We start from the raw sequence: 24,743 nt of genomic DNA, 5'->3' as shown, positions 1-24,743 counted from the left end.
AGCATTTCATGCGGAATGAATTCTTTCAATGTCCAGGTGAGGAAAAAGAGGCTGACACAGCTAGCAAGTGGCCTTCCCTCCGGAACCGTGCCCAGAAAGAGCAAAGGTTCCCGGCTCCTCAGCCCAAGACAGAAAGGCAGTTGTGATAAATACATTTATTTCCCCAAAGTCCCCCTGCACATCTGGTCCCACATCCAGCAGGGGAGGACGTAAGGGGGTCAGCCAGAGAGCAGATGAGATTTAGTGCTCAGAGTAGGACTGGAGAGGCGGTCCTGGATGCCTCTCCCTCGGGAGTTGGGCCAGGGGTGCAGGAAGAGTGGTGTCTCAGTAGACCACCTCATACACGGTGGCCTTCTTGTCCCCAGAGCCTGTCACGATGTATTTGTTATTCCCGGAGATGTCACAGCTCAGCACGGAGGATGACTCCTTGGACTGTCGACAGGGAGGGGAAGGGGGAGAGAGAAGGGAGAGTGAGGCACGGCCAAGGCCAGCACGGTCTGGTTCGTGCTCCCGACCACCAGCAAGTTCAGAGCAAAGAGGCAAGGAGACTGCCCACAAGGGTGAATCTGTGGTCCAGGCTGGGCCCAAGATAGGACTCAGGGGAGCCCAGTGTGGGGAGCCTAGCAGGGGGGAGGGAAGGAGAGTGACACATTTTCCAGAGAAAGGTCCTTTGGAGCTGAGCCTCTGGACAGGTCACAATGCTCCTGGGAAGAGCGAGACCTCGGTTCTCTGGAACAGGAGAACTGCCCTTTCCTGGGAAGCTCAGAGAGGGTGTGCACCAAGCATGAGGCCACACAGCACAGCAGAGGGCTGAGCTCACAGCAGGATGACCTACACCAGCGCTCTGCAAACTTTTTCTGTAAAGGGGCCAATAGTAAATTTTTAGGCTTTGACCTGAAAGCTCATTTAAGTCCAAATGCACTCTGGCCATACGTCCAGAGATCAAATCAGTCTGTGTTACATCATCTCCTTTTTCTTTGACAACCCTTTAAAAAATGTAAAAACCACTCCACATCCAGCAGGATGGCTATAAGAAAGACAACAGAACAAGTGTTGTTGAGGAGGGGGAGAAATCAGAACTCTCACACTCTGCTAGTGGGAACAGAAAATTTGGAAAACGGTCTGGCAGTTTCTCCAAAGATTAAACAATTATCAGCAATTCCACTCCAAGATATCTGCCCAGGAGAAATGAAAACATGCATGCACACGAGAACTTGTACATGGATATTCACAGCAGCCAAAAAGTGGAAACAACCCTAGTGTCCATCGACGGGTGATGGATAAACACAATGTGGTCCATCCATACAGTGGAATATTAGCCTTAAAAGGGAAGGAGATTCTGACACCTGCTACAACGTTCATGGACCTTGGGAACATGATGCTCAGTGAGAGAAGCCAGACACAGAAGGATAAATCTTGTGTGATCCCACTCATATGAGTCATCAAATCCATAGAGACAGGAAGTAGACGGTGGGGGCCAGGGGCTGGGGGAGGGGACGGAGAGTCAGTGTTTCATGGGGACGGAGTTTCAGTTTGGGCAGATGAGAAAGTTCTGGGGATGGATGGTGGGGATGGCTGCACGACAGTGTGAATGTGCTTAATGCCACTGAGCTGTGCGCTTACAAATGGTTAAAATGGCAACTTTTATATACATTTTATCACAATTAAAAACAAAAACAGGCTGTGCACAGATGTGGCCCTCGGGCTGACCGCTCTGCTTTAGTAGCTCGTGGCTGGTGGGGACACTTCCCTGTTCAATCCCCACGGGGTCCCCGGGCACCTGGTGTCCTGCGGGGCTGGGGACCTCAGACACGAAGTACCTGGAAGATGCTGGCTCCGTACGGCGTCCTCCAGGCATTGAGCAGGTTGTCTTTGCCGGTGCTCACGAACCACCGCCCTGGGGGAAGCAGGGCAGGGAGTTCAGGAGGGGGGCAGACTGGAGGAAGCCAGGGCTGGGGGCTGCGGGCAGAGTCGGGGCAGCCTGGTCTGGCCTCTCTTCTCGCTCCCTTTCTCACACCTCTGCCCGTCTCTGGGGGACAGGAGGCCCCTTAGCTGATGCTCGAGCTTCCCCGCCACATTCCAGATACTGAAGCCAAGGCCTCAAAGGGCTCCAACTGGCCTTCAAGAAGGGGGAGCCCCAGGAGAACGTTGCCAGATAAAAACAGGGTGCCCAGTTACATCTGAATCCGAGATCAACCACACATCATTTTTAGTACCAGTGGGTCCCATATAGTACATTATCTGTTTGTTCGGGGTTTTTTTTTAAGTATATGTAAGTTCCATGAAATACTTGGGACATATCTATACTAAAAAAAAAAAAAAAAAATTTAGTGTAAGTATATCCCATGCAACATTTGAGACATATCTGCACTAACACATTAGTTGCTTTTTAGTATAAGTATGTCCCACGTATTTGAGGGACATACTTATGCTAATAAATTATGTGTTGTTTAGTGTAAGTATGTCCCACAAAATACTTGGGATCTACTTACTTATGCTAACTAATTCTTTGTCCTTTAGAGTATGTCCCATGCAATACTTAGAATGGGACAAGTAAGGAATGACTGCTGTTTACCTAAGATTCAAATTAAACCAGGGATCCTCTTTTTCTGTCATGGGTTTTTTTTGTTGTGGTTGTGTTTTGGCAACCCTGCCCCAGCACCCCGGAGTCCCCACCCCAGACCGGCAGACACACACCACAGGAGGCAAATTTGAGGGAGAGCACACAGCTCTCGTGAAGATGCAGCTGGTATTTCTCGGGCTTTCGGACGTGCAGGATCTCCACGTTGCTGCTCTCCATGCCAACCGCCAGCCAGTCCTGGTTGGGGCAGTGGCCCAGGGAAAAAATCTGGGGGTGAAGAGGGAAGACAGGAGATGAAAAACCCCTTGGGATGTGGGGGGGATGCCCAGAGCTAGGGGGCCAGGGCGGGGAGGGGAGATGTCCAACACTCTCCCGCTGCAGCTCCCGCGTGGAGAAGCAGCTGGCCCTGGGCCTGGAGCACAGCAGGCAACTGCGTGTTGAATCATTAATATTAATCAGAATTACACGGAACCCTGGGGCCTCATATCCATTATCTGCTCTGAACGCACAACAGCTCTGGGAAGGAGGGAGGGAGGGAGGGGGCAAAGCCAGCAAGGACAGTAGCTCCCCTTTAGCAGATGGTGGAAGGGAAGCTGAGGCCACATCCAGCTCAAGGTCATATAGCAAGTCCATCAAAGACCAGGCCTTCTGACTCCCAACTTGGAACTTTCCCCACTTGCCAACACCAATTTTTACTTTGATTTGAAAGTACGTGGTGGCTACATAAGTCTGTGCCCCATGCCCAGCGCCGCACAGAGAGGCATAAGACCCTGACCCATCCTAAGCCTCTCAAAGTCTTACTGACAAATGAGACATGTGTGGAAAGAACCATAAATTCACAGCAAAGCCTGGAAGGTTTCACGTGTTCCTGGACATATAGAAGTGTTCCTGTATAAAGAAGGGTGCAGTGGGATGGGAGATATTCACCATGGGATCACCAGATACATATGCCACCCATCTAAATTTTGGGGATACGAGATGGACAACTATACCCACCTGCACCCCTGATTTCCCTATCAAAGGAAGCTTCAAGCTAAAGAAAAGCTAAAAAAAGAAAGAGTTCGGGGGCTAGTGCCCACCAGATTTCAAGGAGGGGGCAAACTGGAGATGGGTTTTGAAGGATGTGTAGGAGTTTACCAATGGGAGAAAGGAAAGGAAAGGCATCTCAGCCAGAGAGAACTGTAAGTGGGGAGGTCCAGAGGTATCACATGGCATGGTGCGTGTGAGACTAGAGCACAGAGGTCTTAAAGAACAGGCCAAGGAGCTCACAACCTGCCCCTAAGGCAATGGGAGACAGGATCTGGGTCCAGGGTATCTGGAGACCTGTCCTTGACTCTTTGCTCAGCCCTGGGGAGCCCCATGATTCTGTCCAAGCCCTTCACCACATCCTTCAATCTGGCCTTCCACAGCACCCCCAATAGAGACCTCTCTGTGTCCGGCTCCTATCTGTCCCCTGGGGTCAGCAGCTCCCCCACGATGAGTCCTGGTGGGGGGAGGTGGTCAAGAGCTCTCAGTAGGGTCAAGGGGTTGAAGGCTGGCAGGAGAAACCAGCTACAAAAGAGACAAAGGAACAGAGGAATGGCTTGGCAAGAACATCTGGGAAGATGATCTGAGGGTCTTAGTAGCCCCACAGCTCAATACAAATCAGCTCCTTTGTGCTTCCCTGTGCTGTCTTTGAAGAATTAAAGAGGAAGGTCTGTGAATTTGTCTCAAGGACAAGAAAGATGGGCACAGAGAGCAGGTAGTTGGTCCTGCCCGGCATCTGGAAGTGGGTGCCTCAGGGGGAGAGGAAGGGAGGCCGGATTCCTGGAGCTTGTGTCCCCCTTCTGCCAGATCCCGTGCGGCACCTGGGAGCTGAAGTCATGCTGCTGCAGCTGGCGGCCCTCCCGCAGGTCCCAGCAGCGCACCGTGTTGTCCAGGCCCCCTGTCCAGAGCCGAGTGCCGTAATCAGAAATGTCGATGCAGCTGGCCCCATCCGTGTGGCCCTGGAATTGCCTGGAGGAAGGAGGGCCCAGGTGTCCATCCTGGAGGAGGTGCTGTTCCAGCATGCTCCCAGGCCGCTCTCACAGCACAAAGGGGAGACGGCAGGGGCTTGCCCGAGGTCACAGGGCAACGGCCACCCACCTGACCATGGTCTGGTTCTGCAGGTCCCAGACCACGATGTTGCCGTCGCTGCAGCAGGAAAAGCAGACCTTGGCGTCGGGGCTGACGGCCAGGGCGTAGCAGGCGGGCGCCGAGGAGGTCAGCTCCGCCTTGATGCGAGGGGTGGGGGCCGCCAGGTCCCAGATGGACAAGGTGCTGGCCTCACCACCCACTATCAGACTCCGGCCGTCCGGCAGCAGCTTGCAGGAACGAATGTAGTTGTCCCGGTTCTGGGAGGGGAGAGAAGCAAGGGCGTGGGGTAGCACCCTTAGCCATGCCTGCCAGAGCCCATCTGAAAAAACCACCCCAGTAGGCCTGTAAGCTCTGCCCCTGGTTGGCCTATAAGCGCCACCCTACTGGCGTTAATCTCCAATCCTGTTGGACTGTAAATTCCACCCTCATTGGCCTATAAATCCTGCCCCTGGTTGGCCCATAAGCTCCACCCCCCTGGCCCATAAGCCCCAACCCTGTTGGGCTATAATCTCCACCTGTGGGTGCCCTAAGAGCTCTGCCCCAAACTGGCCAAGAAGCCCCACCCTGGTTGGCCTATAAACTCCACCCATTGGCCTATAGCCCCACCCCTAGGTGGCCTGTAAGGTCCACCCGGTCGGCCTATAAGCCCCGCCCCGCTGGCCTGCAAGCTCCGCCCCGCCCTCACCAGGCAGTCCAGCTGAGCCACTGGCGTCTTGGCGCCCGGCTGGCCCACGTCCCACACCTTCACACAGCCCTTGCCGCCCGTGTACACATGCTGCGTGGTGCCGCTGATGGTGACCGCGCAGACCACCTCGCCGTGCGCCAGCGTGTGCAGCTGCCGCGCGTGCCGCGGGATGCCGGCGCCCACCAGCGCGTCAGAAGGGAAGGGCACCGGCTGCATCTGCCCGTCCGCAGACACATGGAAGGAGTACGCCCTGGACGGGAGGTGGGGCATGACGCACGGGGAGCCGGGACCCTCCCCACCCTCACCCCCCTGCCTGTGCCCCCATGCGTTTAGGGACGGGGCCCCAGGATCAAAGGTCAGCGTGATACTGAAGAGGAAGGGGTCCGGCCGTGGCCTGGTGCATGGTAAGCAAGCACTTAGTGAATCTCCGTGGAACAGAGGATCCAGGAAGATGCCCTGTGAGCTCCAGAGAACGCAGTCCAATGGCAGCCACCAGCCACAGGGCCAGTTAAATGGAAAGAAATTTAAAATTTCAGTTCCTCAGTCGCAGTGACCACATTTCAAGTGCTCAAAAGCCACAGATAGCTGATGGCAATCAGACTGGACAGCTGTAAGTGTAGAACATTCCCGTCACGGCAGAAAGTTTTACTGATCTTGGGGCCGGGTCATTCTCTGGGATGGGGCAGTCCTGTGCATTGTAGTGTGTTGAGTATTATCCCTGGGCCCCCACCCACTAGAGGCTAGAAGCACTTGGGTGTGACAACCAAAAATGTCACCAGACATCACTAAATGTCCTGAGGTTGGTAGGGGAGGGCAGTAAGGAAGCACAAAATCCACCCCCTGCTGAGAACCACTAGTGTAGGCTTTGCTTGTTACATAACCCTCTCTCCAGAGCGCAACTCCGGGAGCCCCGATTATCTTACAGAAGAGACTTTCTGGAAAGGCAGCAGGGAAGCCCAACACCCACCCCACAATGTAAGCACCTGAGGAGGCAGGGAGCCCCACCCTGGTACTCACGGCTTTCCCCCGGGGATGGTGGGCAGGGAGGAAGAGATGGACGACCCTCGGAGATGTGGATGAGACTCAAATGCCATCTGCCAAAACGCCAACGGGGGTGTCATGGGCGGATGACTCAAACCCACAACTGCCCTCTCCCGTGCTCACTTGCCATATTCCTCTCTGTTTATCAGAGAACACACCCCCCAATTTGTTTATCAGCCCCTCCCCAAGAAAGGGGAGGTGCCCTTTCCTTTACCCATCCTACAGATGGGAAAGGGGAGGCTTTCACATGAGGGAACCCCAAGGTCTCTGGCTGGGGAATCCTACGGCCCCAGGGGTGGAAGGATCCTGATGAATCTTCTGTCCAATGCACAGAACAGGGGTCAGCAAACTCCAGCCCCCTGCTTGTTTTCATAAATAAAGTTTTATTGGCACACAGCCATTACTGTATATGTTGTCTATGGTGGCTTTTGAGCTATGAAGGCAGAGTTGAGTAGTTGTGATAGGGATCAACTGGTCTGCAAGGCCAAAAATACCATCTGGCCCTTTACAGAAAACACTGCTGACCTCTGTTCTCCAACACCCCTTGCAAGTGCCCCCCCAGCCTCAGGCCTTGAATAACTCCAATGACAGGCATTTTCTTCCCTCTGGAGGCATCTACACCCACTGCAGGATGGCTCACTCTAGCAAGCATCTGTCCCAGTACTGCCCTCTGGGGCCCACGCACCAGCTCAGGAGTCTCATGCCTCTCCTTCAACTCTTTCCCATGGTACATCACTTCCAGTCCTCTCCCTGGGGTAGTCCTTCCTCTACAATCTACCAGAATCACCAACGTCCCTTAAAAATCAGGGCAAGCAACTGTACACCAGGCTGAAGCACACCCTCACATCCCATGGCTGAGGTTCTCTGGTTCTCTTAACGCAACATAATCACAGTTGTTTCTTCCACAGTCACAGGTGCTTATTTGTATTAAGCTTGTGGGGCTACTGAGACCCTCAGATCATCTTCCCACATGCACTTGCCAGGCCAGGACTTTCCTCCGTTTCCCAATTCCCTGGTCTTTGGGTGTGGACCTGGTTTCTCCTCCCAGCCCCCAGCCTCTGGGCCCTGCTCACACCTCCTGGCATCTCCCACCCTGACGACTCACCATGGGGGAGCGTCCATACATCACAGAGCCGCTGACCTGGGGGGACAGGTGGAGGCTGACGTAGGAGCTGGGCACAGAGAGGTCCCCATTAAGGGCGCTGTGGGAGCCCAGGCTGAAGGATGTGGTGAAGGGACTGGAAAGGGTCAGGGGACTCCTCAGGGCTAAGAAGAGACAAAGACAGATCTTCAGACACGTTGGATCCAGATCCTGCCTTCCACTGCCTTGGGGGAGCTCCAGGGCTCTCATGCTCTGGCCCAGCATCCACCATACCCTGTCCTATCTCCAGACATTTACAGCTGCTGTTGCCTCTGGCCAACAAGCCTTTCCTTTTCCTTTTTCAGTTATTGAATTCTTACTCATCCTTCAAAACCCAGACTCAATGTCCAGCAACGTCTCAGGAACATCCTTGAGCCTCCCCACTCCACCCCTTGCCTCCAACCTGGCCCATCTTGGGTCCCTTCCTCCACCCCAGCCCTGATCACACAGAGCTGGGAATTTTAGGGTCTGGGTCTCCTCCCCCACCACCTGGGAGCTCCCTGAAGGCAAGTTCCAGGGCTAGTTTCTTTCTGGGACTCCAGAACCAGCCAGAGCCCGGCCATAAGACAGAAAAGAGGAGCACTGTCATCCCCATATTAATGATGGGGAAAGTGAGGCTCAGAGAGGTTGATCACTTGCCCGAGGTCACACAGCTGGTGAGTGTCCAAAGCTGGCCTGAAACCCAAGCCTGTCTAACTCCAAAGCTTGTCTCTCCAGCACTGGGCTGAAGCCCCAGAGCAAGTCACTTCCCCTCTCTGGGCCTCAGTTTCCCTTGTCTGGGCCAAGACAATGAAGAAACGGAGGCCCAGAGTGAGGCAGTGTCTATTCTGAGTCATGGAAAGGGCAAGGCAATGCCCCAGCTGGAATCCACACGTCCTGCCTCCCCCACCCCCCACCCTTGTTTCGAACTCCCCGGAAAGGAGGCCTGTCCTGGCAGGCACCAGCAGGTGCTCACCAATACTGTCCGTGGAAGGTGCTGGCTTGGGCGCGAGCTGGCGGAGATGACTGGCGGAGCTGGGCCCAGGAGTGGACGCGTCCTGGGGCGGGGAGGAGTCTGAGGACTTGGAGGCAGGGGTGCCGGCAGGAAGATCGTTCTGGGGGAGAGAGGGCAGCACTGAACACCCCCAGGCACCTGGTGCCTTGCAGCCCAAGGATCTGGGCAGAAGGTGAGTTGGAGGAGGGAGTACACCTGGAGCAGGCCAGGGCTCACGCAGGGACACACACACCAGGGGAGCGGGCCCCACAGCCGACCTCCTGAGCATGGGGCCCGCTCCCCTGGGGTGTGTCCCTGCACGCATCGGAACACCAGGCGGGCGCCTGAGCATCCACCCCACGGGGTGCACACACGTGCGTGCCCACGGGAACCCGGGCAATCTTGGGAGAACTGTGCATGCGGGTGATAAGGTACACAGGGCAACCACAGGGTAAGGGATGCGGTGAACATTCCTACATCTGGGGCATGGTGGGCGCACAGGGATCACGAGAGAAGGCGACGCACAAAGTTAGAGGCTGGCGCATCCTTCAGGGCCAAGGAACAAACCCTAGGATGGGCTCTCGAAGTAGGAGACCACAGTATGCTCCCAGATGCAAGACCCTCACCCGGTACTGCTGGGCACCCCCTTGCTCCCCACGAGGAGCTCCCCCACTGCTGTCCGTCCCTGTGGGGACCCTGGAGGAGAGGGGAAGCCGGACCTCCTTCACGGAGGAACAAGCTCTGTCTCGGCTTCCTGCCATCGCTTCCCTTGCCTTTCAAGAAACTTCACATCCTCGTCTTGTGTGGGCTGCACCCTATCCTTCCTTTACAAGGTCACACATTTTGTGACAGCCACACTCACACACCCACGACAGGGAGCGGATGGTGCCAACGTGGGGACCAGGGGGGCCTTCTCCATTAGAACAGCGCCGCCCCTCCCCCTCTTTGTCTCCTTGGAGTGGGAGGAGGGCACAAGAGATGCGATGGGAGCCCCAACCTTGGCGGTTGCCATAGCAACCTGCTGGGAGGGGAGGCCTAGAAACCGACACAGTCTCCCTGGTAAGGGCAGGGCAGGGGTCTGGGGAAGATTTGGGGGCAGGGACAAAAGGAGCTGAATTGAGAATGCCTGGGGGAGTGCTTTCAGGTGGTCCTTACGGCTGGCATTAAACATCGGGAGGCCCAAGGAGAGAGCTGTTCTGATATGGGTCATCTTTTCTTGCAGGGACCACATCTCAGGTTGGGGCTGGTGTGTTCCCAAGGCCTTAACACTCCCAGGGCTGGACTCAGCCTGGCCAAGCCAGCAATTCTATAGTTTCACTGTGTTTATTTTCACCAGATTTCCTATTTATTGCAAGAGATACTTGGTTTCCACATAAGATGGTGAGCTGCCTTTTAATATTATTTACAAAGTTGCCTTTTCAGATTTACTGAGGTTCCGCAGAGTGAGTCCACTTAGGAAAAATTACTGGACTAATGTAGAGGTGTTTTTTAGGAAGGCAGCAAAATAATCACTAAGGAAATCCTGGACCACAACAGCCTGTTTCATTTCTCATCACTCCACATCTAATGTGGTAGAATCTGTTTCCAGGTCCCCAGGATGAATAAAATGAGTTTCAAGGCTTCCCCTACTCCTTACCAAGACGAGCTCCTTGGTTCTGGGGAGTGGTGAGCCAAGGCTGGAGGCCAAGGAGGCTGGACTGTCCACCAGGTCCCGACGGGCAGGGATGCAGATGGGTCCCTTTCCACATGGGGTGGTTGCTGGGCTGGGGGGCTCGGAGGGTTGGTCCTGGGTTGGAGGAGGTGATGATGAGTGGGGGGGGCGGGGTAAAGTGGCAGGGGAAGGAGAGGCCCTCTCTATACCCTGCTCGTGTCCTACCCCAACCTCTAGACTGGGCACCTAGGACCCACCTTGGGAGGATTATGAAACCTCCCTGAGCCTCAGTGGACTCATCCGTAAAATGGGTTAAATGACATAAGCACACATAGCAAGGACTATATATGGGCTTGGTTTTGTTTTCCCTCATTGAACAGATGGTGAAAAGTGAGGCCGGGGAAGGGGGTGTCACTCTCCCAAAGTGACACGGTGAGCCAGGGCTTGAAGCCGCTTCCGTTGCCCACATCCAGGGTTCTCTGGGTCTCAGTTTCCCCACCTGTGCTATGGAGAGGAGGTCAGCCTGGGGTGCCCCAGTTTCTCCTACTTCCCCTGGCCCCGTGCCATCCCCATCCCAGCCATCCCATAGAGAGGGGAACACCAGGACACCCACTCCCTCTGGGTCCCCCAAATCCCCGGATAACCCACTGCCTGCTCTGTGCCCAGACCTCCTAGTCCTGAGGTCAGAGTGGGAGGAGGCTGGACCCCGACTCACCTCGTCCACCACCAGGTTGTAATCGCTCTTGTCCTCATCACTCTCCTGGGGGGACAGGGGGGAGAGAGCTCACCCTGGCCATGCTCCTGCCTCCACGCCCCTTACATCTCTTCAGGAGGGTTTGACTGGGATTCTGTGGTTTGGTTCATTTGCTCAAGTACAAGGGAGGCCGGGGAGAGGGGGGAATCCTTCAATGGAGGAGATGGAGCTGAGTGCCCAGGAGGTGCTGTGTGGCCTCACTTTACTCCTCTGTGCAGTGGGGGAAGAGCCAGAGACCAGGAGGCATCCTTACCTCCTTCCCAGCTCTTGACCCACAGGGGCAATCAATCTCTCAGGCTGGTCCGCCTCCCACACTGTCTGCCCACCCCAGTCCATGTGTGCCCCCCACTCACATAAGGTCCCGACAGATCCTTCTCCTCCGCTCTCTGCTTCCCATTGCCACCCGGGCCGCTGGGTCGCTCCTCTTCCGCCACACTCTCTGGGGGTGAGGGGGATGCACTCTGCAGAGACACAGGGCCCCAGACTGCGTCCTGGTCCAGCCAAAACCAAGGATCCCCATCACTGTTATTAGGATCTGTGCCTCAAGCTTCCCATCTGGGAAAAGGGACCTTCCGAGGGCAGACTCAGTGGGGTCATGACAACCACAAATGTCCCCAGACATCGCCCAGGGTCCCCTGGGGGGGGCACTAATGTGAACTGAGATGAGCTCTAAGTGCAAAATGCATTCGGATCTTGGAGGCATAATACAATAAAAAGAACGGAAAAGATCCCATTAAAACTGTTTTATGTTGGGAGTTTGGGTTTTGTGGGGGGCATGAGCCAACCTTGCAGGTCTCCTTGCATGACCCTGCAATAAACCTTTCTCTGCTCCAAAAAAAAAACCCAAAAAACAAAAAAACAGACTGTTTTATGTTGATTACAGGTTGAAATATTTTAGATGCATTGTGTTAAATAAAATTTACTATTGAAATTCATTTCACCTCATTAACTTTTTTTTTTTTTTTTTTTTTTGCGCGGTATGCAGGCCTCTCACTGTTGTGGCCTCTCCCGTTGCAGAGCACAGGCTCTGGACGCACAGGCTCAGCGGCCATGGCTCACGGGCCCAGCCGCTCCGCGGCATGTGGGATCTTCGCGGACCGGGGCACGAACCCATGTCCCCTGCATCGGCAGGCGGACTCTCAACCACTGCGCCACCAGGGAAGCCCAAACTTTTTTAATGTGCCTACTAGAAAATTTACAGTGATGTTTACACAAAGCTAAACGTGTGACTGAAACTGCATAAACACACACACACACACACACACACGAGTGCATGTAAAACCGTGAAGTGAGAATAAGCCCTGTGGGTTGCACCCATGTCTGTTTCCTGGCTTTGATATGGTATTTTAGTTTTGCAAGATGTTATCATTGGGTGAGGGGTGCATGGGACCTCCTTGTACATTTCTTTGCAACCTCCTGGGCATCTGTAATGATTTCGAAATTAAACAAGTTTAGGGCTTCCCTAGTGGCACAGTGGTTGAGAGTCCGCCGCCGATGCAGGGGACACAGGTTCATGACCCGGTCCGGGAAGATCCCACATGCTGCGGAGCGGCTAGGCCTGTGAGCCATGGCCGCTGGGCTTGCGCGTCCGGAGCCTGTGCTCTGCAACGGGAGAGGCCACAGCAGTGAGAGGCCCACGTACCACAAAAAAAAAAAAAAAAAAAAAATTAAACAAGTTTAAAAAAATTACCTACAGGGCTCACATGATATTTCTATTGGTCAGCACTCTTGTAAATGATAAAATGGAGTGGATGAGGGATAAATTAATGATGGAGGGATGGATGGAATGCTACCCGAGCATGCATTCATTTATTCAATTGCAAAAACTCGCTAGAGATGGAAAATTTAAAATAAATAAAACTCTAGTCTTATGGGCATCCCCCCCACCAAAAAAAATGGCTACACAGTGTGAAAGCAGGATGCGGTCTCCTTCTGAGGCCCCTATCAGCTCAGAACAAGCAGCTTCAGCCACATGTGAAGACAAAGCAAATGTTAGATAAGAGGGCAAATCCCCCATGCCCCTCAACTTACCCTGCTCGGGGCTCTCTCCACTGACAGGCGGGGGCGTGGTGAAGAGAGAGAAGGAAAAAGAGTGAGGTGTCTGTGCCACCGTGCCAGAGCGCAGAGCCCTCCACAGTGTATAAAGCCCCCTTCCCAGGTCAGAACCCCCCTTCTCCTTCCAACACCCTTGCAAGGGGTGGACAATCCCCTCCCTGCACCATTCAGATAGACGCTCAGAGAGGGATAGAACTTGCCCAAGGACACACAGCCCACTGGGAACAGAGCTGAACCCGCGACCCTGCAGCCCCTTTGGTGAGTTTGATGGTCCTGCTATCCTCTCCTTGGGCCCCTGCGGGCCCCCAGCCCGCAGCATCTGGTGATGTCCACTCACCTCTGGACCCCTCGGCCTCCACGCCTGTCCGGTCCTCCTTGGCAACCGCGGCCAGCTGAGCCTGGGCGGCCAGGGCTCCCGACAGGGCCAGCAGCCCCGTGGCACTGCCGCCCACCAGCCCAGCCGGGCGAGGGGTGAGGGGCACAGGGGGGGCGTGGTGCGACAGTGGCTGGAGCTGCTGCTGCTGGAGAGGAGGGGGGTGGGCCAGGGGCGGGCGGGGGCGGGGCCCCGGCCGTGCCCTACCACCCCCCACAAGAGGCTATGGAGAGAGAGCCGGGACAGGCAGGGTCCAGGCAGAAGGGGCACCCTTGAGGTCTCCAGGGCGGCCAGAACCCAGGCCAGCTGCCCACCCGGCACCCCCAGCTTCACCACCCACGGCGGGGCGGGGGCCGGAAGACTCACGCCGATGAGGCTGTTCAGCTCCCCCACGGTCACCTGCTTGGCCCGCTCCACGGCCTGCAGGACCTGCTGTTGGTGCTGGGGGTGGGTGGGGGGAGGGCGCTCAGGAGAGCCCCCCATCTGCTCGGCAACCCCACCTCCCAGGCCATGCCCTCCGGGGCCCCTCTTCTTCTCTCACTTTTTTTTTTTTTGGCGTCGGGATCTTAGTTCCCTGACCAGGGATCGAACCCGTGCCCCCTGCCATGGGAGCGTGGAGTCCTAACCACTGGACCGCCAGGGAAGTCCCTTCTCTCGCTTGCTCTTTGTAGTTTCTTTCTCTCCCTCTCTCCCTTTCCTTTCAAAATCATGAAACAGACAAAGAAACAAAGCATTTAAGTGCAGTTCAAACTAATAATTAGAAATCGGGGTTTATATATCAGGGTCCCTCCCTCGGCACTGCTTACATGGGGGCCGGGTCACCCTCTGTGGGCGTTTGTCCCAGGCACTGTGGGGTGTGGAGCAGCATCCTTGGCCCCCCACTCACTCGATGCCAGGAGCACCCCCAGGGGTGATGACCACAAATGTCCCCAACATCACCCAGTGTCCCCTGGGGGCAGAGTCACCCCCCGTAAAGAACCACTGTACAAATCAGTACCCGAGCACCAACCACCCAGGTCACAAAATACAAACTGGCAGCCTCTAGAGGCCCCGTACACTCCACCCTCATCCCACCCTCCTTCCTTCCTCTCCCCACCTTCCTGCAGTGATAAAATGTCCTCAGTCTGCACTGTTGGATACGGAAGCCACATGTGGCCATGGGCACTTGATATGTGGCTGGTGCAACTGGGAACGGAATGCCTCCTTTAATTTAATAGAAATTTACATGTAAATTTAATGTAATACATTTTAAAAGAAATAAAAATTAATACAAATGTAAATGGCCACAGATGGCTGGTTGCTCCTGTGTGTGCTCTAAGGCCACTTGTGCACCTGCAACTACCCAGGATGGGGATTTGGGCTGTGTGACACCACTAAGGAGGTGTCAGGATGCTAAACAGGCGCTCCTGTACAGGTCATGCCTGTGAGAGTGTGTCCAGGCCATGGATTAGTACATTTTGACTGTAAAGGGCCAGAGAGTCAATATTTTCAGTTTTGCAGGCCAGAGGGTCTCTATGGAAACTCCACAACTCCGCCATTTTATGGGGAAAGCTGCCATAGACAATAAGGCCATGAGTGGGCATGGCTGTGTGCCAATAAAACTTTATTTACAAAACAAGTGAAGGGCCGGTAACTTGGCCCTCGGGCTGTACTTTGCTGACTCCTAGTCTAGAAGCATGGAATTTGCTGGGGCACCCATGTGTCTTAATTCACTCCTTCCTAAAGTCTTTTTACCCTGTTTCCTGTGGTTTTGGCCTTTCTCACTCCGGGCCACCTTGTCCCCATCCTGGGCTTTCAGACACCATCTCTAAGTCTGAGACCAGACAGAATCTCACTCCATCCCAAGAGCCCAGAAACCTCAGATTCAATGAGGTCCAAACCAAGAGGAGAACCTTTCCCTTTTTTGGTCCCCAACACAGTGAGGGCCCCCCTGTATCCACCCTGTGTCAGAATCCGTCCTCTTGTCTCTCTGGAGACAGGATACTCCAGATGGAAGCAGGAACAGGGGATGCAAAGGTCCTGAATAACTTGCGGCATTCGCACAAGGGCTAACTTTATTTTTTTAAGTTTCAATGAAGTGCTCATACTCTATAGTTTTATCTGCCCTGTTCCACCTTTTTGTACTATTGTGGTTACAAATACGTAAGAGTTACCCTTTTAGCCATCTTTAAGTGCACAGCTCAGTGGCATTAAGTACATTCACACTGTCCTGCGACCAGCCCCACCATCCATCTCCAGAACTTTCTCATCTTCCCAAAAGGAAACTCTGTCCCCAGGAAACATTGACTCCCAACCCCCCTCCCCCAGCCCCTGGCCCCCACCATCTACTTCCTGTCTCTATGGATGTGATGACTCTAGGCACCTCCTATGAGTGGAATCAGACAGTATTTGTCCTTTTGTGACTGGCTGATTTCACTCAACATAATGTAAGGACAAAGTGCTAAGAACTAATTTTTATTGGATGTTTACTAAGCACCCAGCATCATCTTCACCACCTTGTATGTATCAACTGCTCTAAATTTCATGACAGAGGCACAGAGAGGGCAAGCCACTAGCTCAAGGCCACACAGCCAGGACTTGGACCGAGGCAGCCTGGCTGTAGGCTTGAGCCCCCCTCCTCCCCCTCAGCCAACACCCCCCCTCCATCCCTAAGGCCCCAGCCCAGCCAGTGCCCAGGGCCCCAGGCCACCCAGCAGAACCAGTGCCTGTGGCATCCAGCCAGACCCCCTCCCCTACCCTCCTTGAGCTCCGCTCCCCATCCCCCCACCAAGCCCACTCACCTCCTGCGTCAGGAAGGGGATAATCTGAGCACAGATACCACTGAGGCGCTTCACAATCTCAGCCTGGCAGGAAGCAATGGGGAGGAGGCTTGGAGGGGAGGCTGTCAATCCAGAACCTCCACTCCAGGGCATAACAAGCCTTTGCAAAGCTTGGGGTGAGGGGCTTGTCACCCGCAGCTGCAAGTGTGGGGCACGGGCTCCGGGACAGACTGAGAGCCTGGCGAGGACACCGTCCACCTGATGTCCAGGGCAGCCTTGAGCCGGAAGACAGGACAGACAGATCCACCACCCGCCAGACCCACTCAACAGAGATTTCCAGAAAGCAGCTGCGCAGCCACCCAGCGCAGACTGTGACCCCGAGAAGCTTTGAGTTTGAGCCCTGGCTGGGCCCAGGTCTCTCTCGGGCATGGCCCCTCTCTGGGTCGTGCCTGCGCCCAGGGGCTGTAGTCAGGGGCGATCCCAGAGCACCACACTCAGGGGTGTGATGCTGTGATATAAGAAATATACATTTGGGGGAAAAGAATTTGAAAAAGAATAGATACATGCATATTGTATAACTGAATCACTTTGTTGTACACCTGAAATGAACACAACATTGTTAATCAACTATAGTCCAACATAAAATAAAAAGTTAAAAAAAAAAGAAAGAAATATACATTTGGTCTTTGCCTCAGTTCCTGGCACAGAGCTCCTAAACCCCTAGAGATTTCTGAGTATTAGAGGCAAGAGGAGCATCTTCTGTTATTCACAATAAGCCCGTTTCACCTGCACGTGAGTTTATTAAGAGGGATGGAACTTTCAATCCCACCCCCAACTCCGACCTCCGGGGAGTCAAGAGGAGCTGGAGATTGAGTCAATCACCAGTGGCCAGTGGTGAAATCAATCGTGCCTAGGTAATGAAGCCTCCCTAAAAACCCCTAACTGAAGTGGTTTCCAGAGCTTCTGGTGGGTGGACACATGGAGGTGCAGGGAGGGGGCGCCCGGAGCGGGCACGGAAGCTCCATGCCCTTCTCCATACCTTGCCCTGTGTATCCCTTCCATCTGGCTGTTCCTGAGTTATATCCTTTATCATGAAAGGGTGATAGTAAGAGCTTTCCCAAGTTCTGTGAGCCATTATAGCAAATTATCAGACCAAGGAGTGGGTCGCGGGAACCTTGATGTATAGCTGGTGGGTCAGAAGCCTAGGAGGTCTGGACTTGCGATAGGCATCTGAAGTGGGGGCAGTCCTGGGGAGCTGATCCCTGAACCTGTGGGGTCTACACTGACTCTGGGTAGTGTGTTAGGATTGAGCAGAAGTGTAGGACACCCAGCTGGTGTCAGAGCTGGAGAACTCGGTGTGGCAAAAGCGAAATATTTGGTGTCAGAGGATAGAGATAGGATACGAAGAGTGTGGGTTTACTTGTAGGTTTCACCTGGGACCGGGGCTGGGCCGGGGACGCCCACAGAGGCTGAACAGAGGGGAAGCATGCGGGTGGGTAAGGGGGTGTTTTGTCAGCCTGTGCTTTGCCTCTGCCTCAGTTACAGGAGTGCTGGGTGCTGTGTGTATCTGGGTGAGGTTTGTGTCTTCCATCTGCTACCAGGAGGGTGGAACGAAGGCTCCTGGGGCCGGTACCCTACCCCTTACCCTCCATCCTATAAGGGGATCTATCTCATGCACCCATGGGACCACACCACGCTCCAAGCATACAAGCCCCCCGCCACCTACACCAGACGCAACAGAGCCCCCAGAGACCCAGAAAAGCACGCCAAGGCAGGTGCCCCCAGGCACTCCCAGTGTACCCCTACTTCTTCCCACCCACCAGAAAGACCCTAGGTTCTGCCCATTTATTCTAATATTTGGATGGACAAAATCCAAGATTCCTTCAACCTCAGGATCTTGGGGTCCCTTTCATCTCCTTAGAAAACATCAGGGTGCATGGGTGGTAGAATCCTCGCCTGCCCTTAGAAACCATCAGAAAATCTTGAGCTCAGGATCTGGGGGTTAATCTCGAGCAACTGAAGTCAATTGCAGAACCTTCAGGTCTAACTCAGAACCTTGAGATCACACTCAGAAGCTGAGGACAATCTCAGAACCTCAGATCATTAGGGTTAATCTCAGAACATTCAAAACAGCGACAGAACCTTGGGGTCCATCTCAGACTCTCAGGATCCATCTCCAAATGTCAGACATGCTGATCTGAAAGGGACCTCTAAGACTGTCCGTTTGTCCCCCTCCTGGGACAGAAGGCCCGCCCCAGCCTGGCTGACCTGGCTGCTGGCTTCTGCTATGAGCCTTCCTTGACAGGGATGCCTGGCCCCTGTCCACTGCCCGACTCTCTCGTAGACAAGGTCTCCAGAAGTTCATTTTCCTTTCATGAGGCTGAAATCTGGCCCCCTGATCCCAGAGATTTCAGGATAAGACCTCTGTTCCCTGGAGCAGAGGGAGCGACGGGTCCCTCTCACAACTTCCATCCCCACCCCCCCGCCACTGGACACCCTTACCCCCAACACACAGTTACCTGCTTATGCATTTCAATGTTGAGCCCGTAGGACATTTCATAGTACTGCAAAGGAAAAGCTGTCTGGCAATGTCCACCGTGCCCATGGATGTCCAGCTGCTCTGGGTGACGCTGGGTCTTCCAACAGCCCCCAGACTGGGGGGGATCACAGCAGGACCCAGAGCCTCCCAGCTCCTTGGGGGCCCAGAGGGGGAGCCCAGAGAAGAAAGCAGGAACCCCCTTCATTCTCCCCACGGGAGTGGGGGAGGGGGGCAGTACCCAGATACCCTAGCCCCTCAGAGATGCTCATGAGGAAAGTGGGCATCCTTGCCTTATTGTTCTTAAGAGCTGGGAGGGCCCTGGGAGACAGCCTGGAATCCCAAGCTGCCCACTTTACAGATGAGGGAAAATGAGGCCCAGAGCAGGCCGGGGACTTGCCCCAGAGTGGTACTGGAGTCGGGATTCACACCCCACGTGTTTTCACTCACAGCCAAGCTCTCTTCCCCACTCTCCCCCACCCCCCCGCCCCGTTTTGACAACCCGCCTTACCATGACATAATGTCGCTGCATTTCTGTCTTCTCACTGGCCAACTTCTCACACTCCAGCTTGAGGCTGGGAAGGAGACGGGGCATCGGGATCCCACTCTCCCTGCCCCCGCAGCAGGGACACCCACGGACCCCTTCTGGGCCAGTTTCCAAAGCGATGGGATTGGCTCTCCCCCGCCCCACTTCCTCACACACACACCCCCACCTCCCGCCCCCAGGCCCACCCCATCCCTTCCCAGGCTCAAAATGTCCCAGCACTGGACCATCCGTCCTCCTCACCTGCGATTCTATCTGGAAGCCCTCCCTCCCCACGCCCCTGGGGCCTCTCCCTCCCCCCTGCACGCTGGAGGCCCCGCCCCTTCGCCCCAGCGGGCCCCGCCCTTCGCCCCCAGGTGAGCCCCCGGGTGAGATCCCGGGGCCCCTGGGGCGGGACGCCCCCGCCCCCCCTCACCTGTGGTACTGAGCCTGAAGAAACTGGAATTCTTCTTTGATGCGGTCGCAGATCTCCAAGATTGAGAACTTGAAGGGCTGGCCGGACTGAAGCGGGGTCTGGGGGTGGGAAGCCGGGGTCTGAGTTCCCGGACGCGCGACCCTCCCTACCCCCCGCAGCCCGGCCCCCCACTCACCGGGTGCCTTCCCTGGGGGTACATCCTGTCGATTCGAGAGGCCCCCCCTCCCACGCCGCCTGAGCTTGACGATATGGGGACGGGGGCGGAGAGGCGGCGGCGGCGGGATGGGGGAGAGGCTGGGGTGGGGGGCTGCCCGAGAAAGAAGGGGGCAGCGGCGTGGGGCAGGGGACCCCGGAGTCCCCCGCCCCCCGAGCGAGCGCGCGGGGTCGCGGGGACTGAGGGGCGCCGAGGCCCCTGCCGGGCTGGGGGCGCGAGGCCGGCGCAGAAGGTCGGGCGAGCAGCGGCCGGTTTCAGAGGCGCGGGCGACGGGCCCCGCGCAGAGCCGCCTCCCTCCGGCGGGGCTCGGCCGGGAGCCGCGGGCAGAGCCGCCTTAAGGTGGCGCCGCCGCCCCCCGGCCCACCCACCCCGTGCACCCCCGCGACCGCGGCCGCGGCCTTGGGACCAACCCCTCCCTTCCACCAGGGACGAGCGGGGAAACTGAGGCTCGCGTCCAGCCCCGCAAACGTCGCCCCCTCGCCCTCCCTGAGGGCCCATGAGAGAAAAGCGCAATAAATACCTAGTGGCCCACTGTGGGAGTAGCTTGGCGGGGAGGGGGGCAGTTGGGGGCCAGAAATGGCCTTTCTGAGGAAGTGGGCTAAGACAAGTGTCGGGAGGAAGCAGCCTGCCGAGTGCTGGCTGGGAAACCTGCCTGCACAGAAAGGGACCAGGTGAGGGATGGGGCTGGGGGGCAGAGGTAGGCCCTCGCCTTTTCCTGGCCTCAGTATTCGCATCTGTAAAATGGCAGAGGCAGGGGCTATTTTTAAAGGACACCGTACATGAACAGCCCTCAGCCTGGCCTGGCACAGAGTAGACTCCGAGAGCTGGGACTTGGGTTCCGGTGGCCACCACCAGCAGACTGGGCTGTCTCCCCTTTCAGACGATGGGCTCCTAGAAAGCAGAGGTCCCAAGGAGGATGAAAACGAATCTCTGCCATCAGACTGAGGTCTCGCTGAGGACAGGGGCTCCATCTCCCATCGCAGACCACAAATATCCTGTGAGGTAGGAGGTGGGACATTCTTATTCCCATCATGCTTCTGAGAAACTTCAGGGTTGTTTGTAAAGTCAATCAACAAACACGTGTTGACAGCCTACTGTGGACCAGACACTGTTCTAGGCACTGGAGCTCAGCAGGGAAGCAGACAGAGAAAATCCCTGGCCTCCTGTTAATAGCTGCCCCTGTGTCATTAGGTGAGTAAGCAGAAGCATACAAAAGCCCTAACAAATTCATTGGGCATCTATGGCATGCCAGGCATCCTTCCAGGCACCAGGGTGGATGGAGAACAGATCCCTGCCTTCTCTGAGTTCAGGGGATAAGGCAAGATCACAGCTTGGAAATTATGGAATTCTGTATGCATACAAAGAGGAGTTTAGGGGGCAGTTATAGAGGTAGCGGAGGGAATCTGCTTATCTGGGGTGTCTGGGAGAGACCTCTTGGAAGAGGTAATGTTGGAGATGAGACCTGGAGGATAAAGATGGGCAGCCATGGGAAGGGAGGAGAAGAGAGATCCTGAGGATAAAGATATGAGTGTGTATGTGTGTTAGAGGGAGTGAGTATTTGACGGCTCCCTATTGCCATCAAGATAAAATCCAAACTCCTCCCTCTTCCCACAAGGCCCTGCACAAACCCCCTCCCCACCCTCCCTTCCCTGATCCCAACTTCCTTCACTTTCACCCTCATTCACTCTGCTCCAGCTACACAGGCTTCTCCTGCTCACCTGGTACAGTCCTGCCCCAGGGCCTTTGCACTTCCTGCTCCCTTTACCTGGAATGCTGTTCCCTTGCTTCTCAGTCATTCAGGTCTCAGCTCAGATGTCATCTCCTCAGAAGGGCCCTTCCCGGCCACCCATCTAAGCAGTGCTCACCCACTCCACCCTGTAATTCTCAAACACTGCCTCCTATTCTCTCTCTTTCTAGGTCCTATCAGAGTTTGTTTCCGTTTGTGTTTTGTTTTGACATGATTGTGTTTCTTCTTGGGTTGTTGTACTCATTATTTGGTTCCCTCGCTAGGTTGTGTAGGGACAGAGCCCATCTTGGTGCCTGCAGAGACTGGCATACAATAAGTGCTCAGTAAATGAACAGGCACTGGCGTGAGAAGAAGAAACAGCAGATTCAGCTAAAACCAGAAATCACTGGCCACACTCCTGCTGGAGAATTCTAAGAAACAGGGGGTTCCACAATTCCATGATGCCGAAGGTTCATCATTCCAAGTTTGGGGGCATCTGTGAATTCCTAATTCCAAAACCTTTCCAGGAGGTGCCTCACCTCCCCTGGGAAGACAACAGGTCCCCTCTCTGGGCCACTAGTCCAAGCAGTGGTACCCCTTCCTCATCCTCTTCTCCTTTAGAGCCTCTGTCTTCTCCTGGGCCTTCTCTTGACAGAAGCCCTCCTTCTGGGGCTTCCCTGGTGGCACGGCAGTTAAGAATCCTCCTGCCAATGCAGGGGACACGGGTTCGAGCCCTGGTCTGGGAAGATCCCAGACGCTGGGATCATCCCACAAGCCCGTGCGCCACAACTACTGAGCCCACACGCCACAAATACTGAAGCCTGCGCGCCTACAGCCCATGCTCTGCAAAAAGAGAAGCCACCACAATGAGAAGCCCATGCACTGTAACGAGAGTAGCCCCTGATCACCACAACTAGAGAAAGCCCGCGTGCAGCAACAAAGACCCAATGCAGGGCTTCCCTGGTGGCGCAGTGGTTGAGAGTCCGCCTGCCGATGCAGGGGACGCGCGTTCTTGCCCTGGTTCGGGAAGATCCCACATGCCGCGGAGCGGCTGGGCCCATGAGCCATGGCTGCTGAGCCCGCACGTCCGGAGACTGTGCTCCGCAACGGGAGAGGCCACAACAGTTGAGAGGCCCGCATACCGCAAAAACAACAAAAAAAAGACCCAATGCAGCCAAACAAACAAAAAAAAGCCTTCCATCTCTTCAAGTTCAACAGCTCCTTCTTGACCCTCATCTCGCAGCTCTGCCCAGAGCAGCCTTTCCTCTCCCTGCCCCCATGCCCTCCTGATCTGTTGGCCCTCCTTTCTCTCTGAGGGCTGGTCCTCCTAGCCTAGTCACCTGAATGTCACCTTTGCCCACACCTCTGGTTGCCCAGGCTCTGAGCCACCACGTTCTCTTGGAGGCTTCAGGCATCACCTTCATGGAGATGGTTCCAAGCTCTGGCTCCACTCCTGGTCCTACCCTGAGACCCAGCCCTGTGAGTAGAGCCACCAACTAATGGATGTCCCCTTGGATGTTCCCCAGGCCACTAGATGCAGCACCTCTGCCCAGACCTGTCCCTCACCCTGTCAGGCCCCAGTCCACCCTGATCCCCCAGGACAGAGCATCAGCATAGCCTCTTTTCTCCCCTTCTCCTGCCATGCAACCCTGCTCCCCATTCACACAGCCCCCTACCTGCACCAGCCCTTCATCCTCTCCCATCTGGACCTCAAGCCACCTTCTCACTCTGAGCAGCTTTCACTATTGTCACCTTCTGTTTGAGTCTGGCCCTCCCTCACCTAAAACCCTCCCATGGCTTCCTATGGTCCTTGGGACAAAGTTCCAGATCTTTAGGCATCAGATGCCCTGCACCACCTGGCCCAGCCCAGCTTCACTTCCTTCCACCGGTTCAAACACTCTCTGCTCTGGCCACATCAGCCAGATTACCTAATCTGTGTTCCTCTCCACCTCTGGGTCTTTGTTTATGTTGTTATCTCTTTCGAGAATTCCCTCCCTCTCCTTTTCTGCCTGGAGAAAATCCATTCTGTCAAAGCCCAACCCAAAAGGCACCTCCTCCAGGCAGCTTCTCCGAAAGGCATCTCCCCTTCCACACACAGACTGTTTAAAGTTGGCAGGTACATGGGTATTTATTCTATAAACACCTCTTCATGGGGAAGATGATGGGGCCCTGGCGAGGACCAGCCCCAGGCCTAGCCTGGGAGGTTCCTAAGGTGGGTGGGACAGAGCTGAGGACACACCGCAGGCCCACCTAATCAGTGCCAGGAAAACTGTGCCCAGGGCCTAAAGGACCCAGAGGACGAACAGGAGCTCTGCCTGGTGAGTTCAGAGAAGGCTTCCTGGAAGAGGGGACTTTTACCCATCAGTGTTTAGATCCCTCAGCCAGGCACACTCCACAGGGGAGGGTAAATACAGATTTGTGGATTGCCTGAGAAGCCACAAAACCACACACACACACACACACACACACACCTCTTAGTGTGTGTAATCTGCCAGGAAGGAGGAGATGACTTGCTCTGAGCAGCAGCAACCCGTTTGGGGAGCAGCTTTGAGAATTTGGGGAGGCTCAGCAGTCTGTGAGATGGGGATGAAACAGGAGGGGAGGGGGCAGGGCACAACCTTGAATGACATAGCCTGAGGACATGACATAAACTGATTACAACCAAATGGGTCCAAGATGGCAGATAAGTCGGACAAGTCAACTTCCAGTAGACCCTGAGCCTCAGTGTATGCTCACTGTAACACATCAACAAGCTGAATGACACACCCACAGGTGCCATGACAATTCCAAGACCAACCATAAGGATCAAAAAGTGGGCAGTGGCCCAATTCCTGGAAATCCCCACCCCTTCACGAAATAGCTGGAATACTCCTCCCCCTCATTAGCCTATGAAATTACCCACTCCTATAAAAACTGACAATCCCATAGCCTGGTGCATTCCTCACCTTCTGAGATGGCCTACACTCTGTGGAGTGTGTTTCTCTCTAAATAAATCCACTTCTTACCTATCACTTGTTTCTCACTGAATTCTTTCTGCGTTGAGACATCAAGAACCTGAGCTTCGGGGCTTCCCTGGTTGCACAGTGGTTAGGAATCTGCCTGCCAGTGCAGGGGACACGGGTTCGAGCCCTGGTCCGGGAAGATCCCACATGCCGGGAGCAACTAAGCCCGTGCGCCACA

General features: G+C 55.2%; 1 protein-coding gene across 6 annotated transcripts; it reads right to left on the bottom strand.

Annotated features, from left to right (window-relative positions):
- Window positions 1-140: 140 nt before the first annotated feature.
- On the bottom strand, window positions 141-20,116 carry TLE2 (TLE family member 2, transcriptional corepressor). 6 transcript variants are annotated; one of them, XM_049707035.1, is made up of 21 exons: window positions 19,799-20,116; window positions 19,624-19,721; window positions 19,176-19,239; window positions 18,648-18,692; window positions 16,150-16,212; window positions 13,911-14,066; window positions 13,736-13,810; window positions 13,334-13,517; window positions 12,973-12,992; window positions 11,295-11,402; window positions 10,903-10,947; window positions 10,173-10,322; window positions 8,519-8,657; window positions 7,528-7,688; window positions 6,399-6,475; window positions 5,382-5,631; window positions 4,706-4,953; window positions 4,429-4,576; window positions 2,698-2,848; window positions 1,821-1,897; window positions 141-432 (listed from the first exon to the last, which is right to left on the bottom strand). In XM_049707035.1, exons 1-21 carry the CDS (start codon window positions 19,820-19,822, stop codon window positions 325-327), a joined length of 2,391 nt encoding a protein of 796 aa, XP_049562992.1. In that variant the 5' UTR covers window positions 19,823-20,116; the 3' UTR covers window positions 141-324. The 6 variants fall into 6 exon arrangements, with proteins under 6 accessions (XP_049562992.1, XP_049562993.1, XP_012394765.2 ...); XM_049707036.1 differs by having other exon boundaries at window positions 13,334-13,514; XM_012539311.3 differs by lacking the exon at window positions 13,911-14,066 and having other exon boundaries at window positions 19,799-20,115.
- Window positions 20,117-24,743: the final 4,627 nt, after the last annotated feature.

This window comes from Orcinus orca, chromosome 3, assembly GCF_937001465.1.
Source record: "Orcinus orca chromosome 3, mOrcOrc1.1, whole genome shotgun sequence".
NCBI classification, from domain to species: Eukaryota; Metazoa; Chordata; class Mammalia; order Artiodactyla; family Delphinidae; genus Orcinus; species Orcinus orca.
Note: the sequence above shows the minus strand (reverse complement) of the source record. Positions and strands in the feature narration are given on the sequence as shown.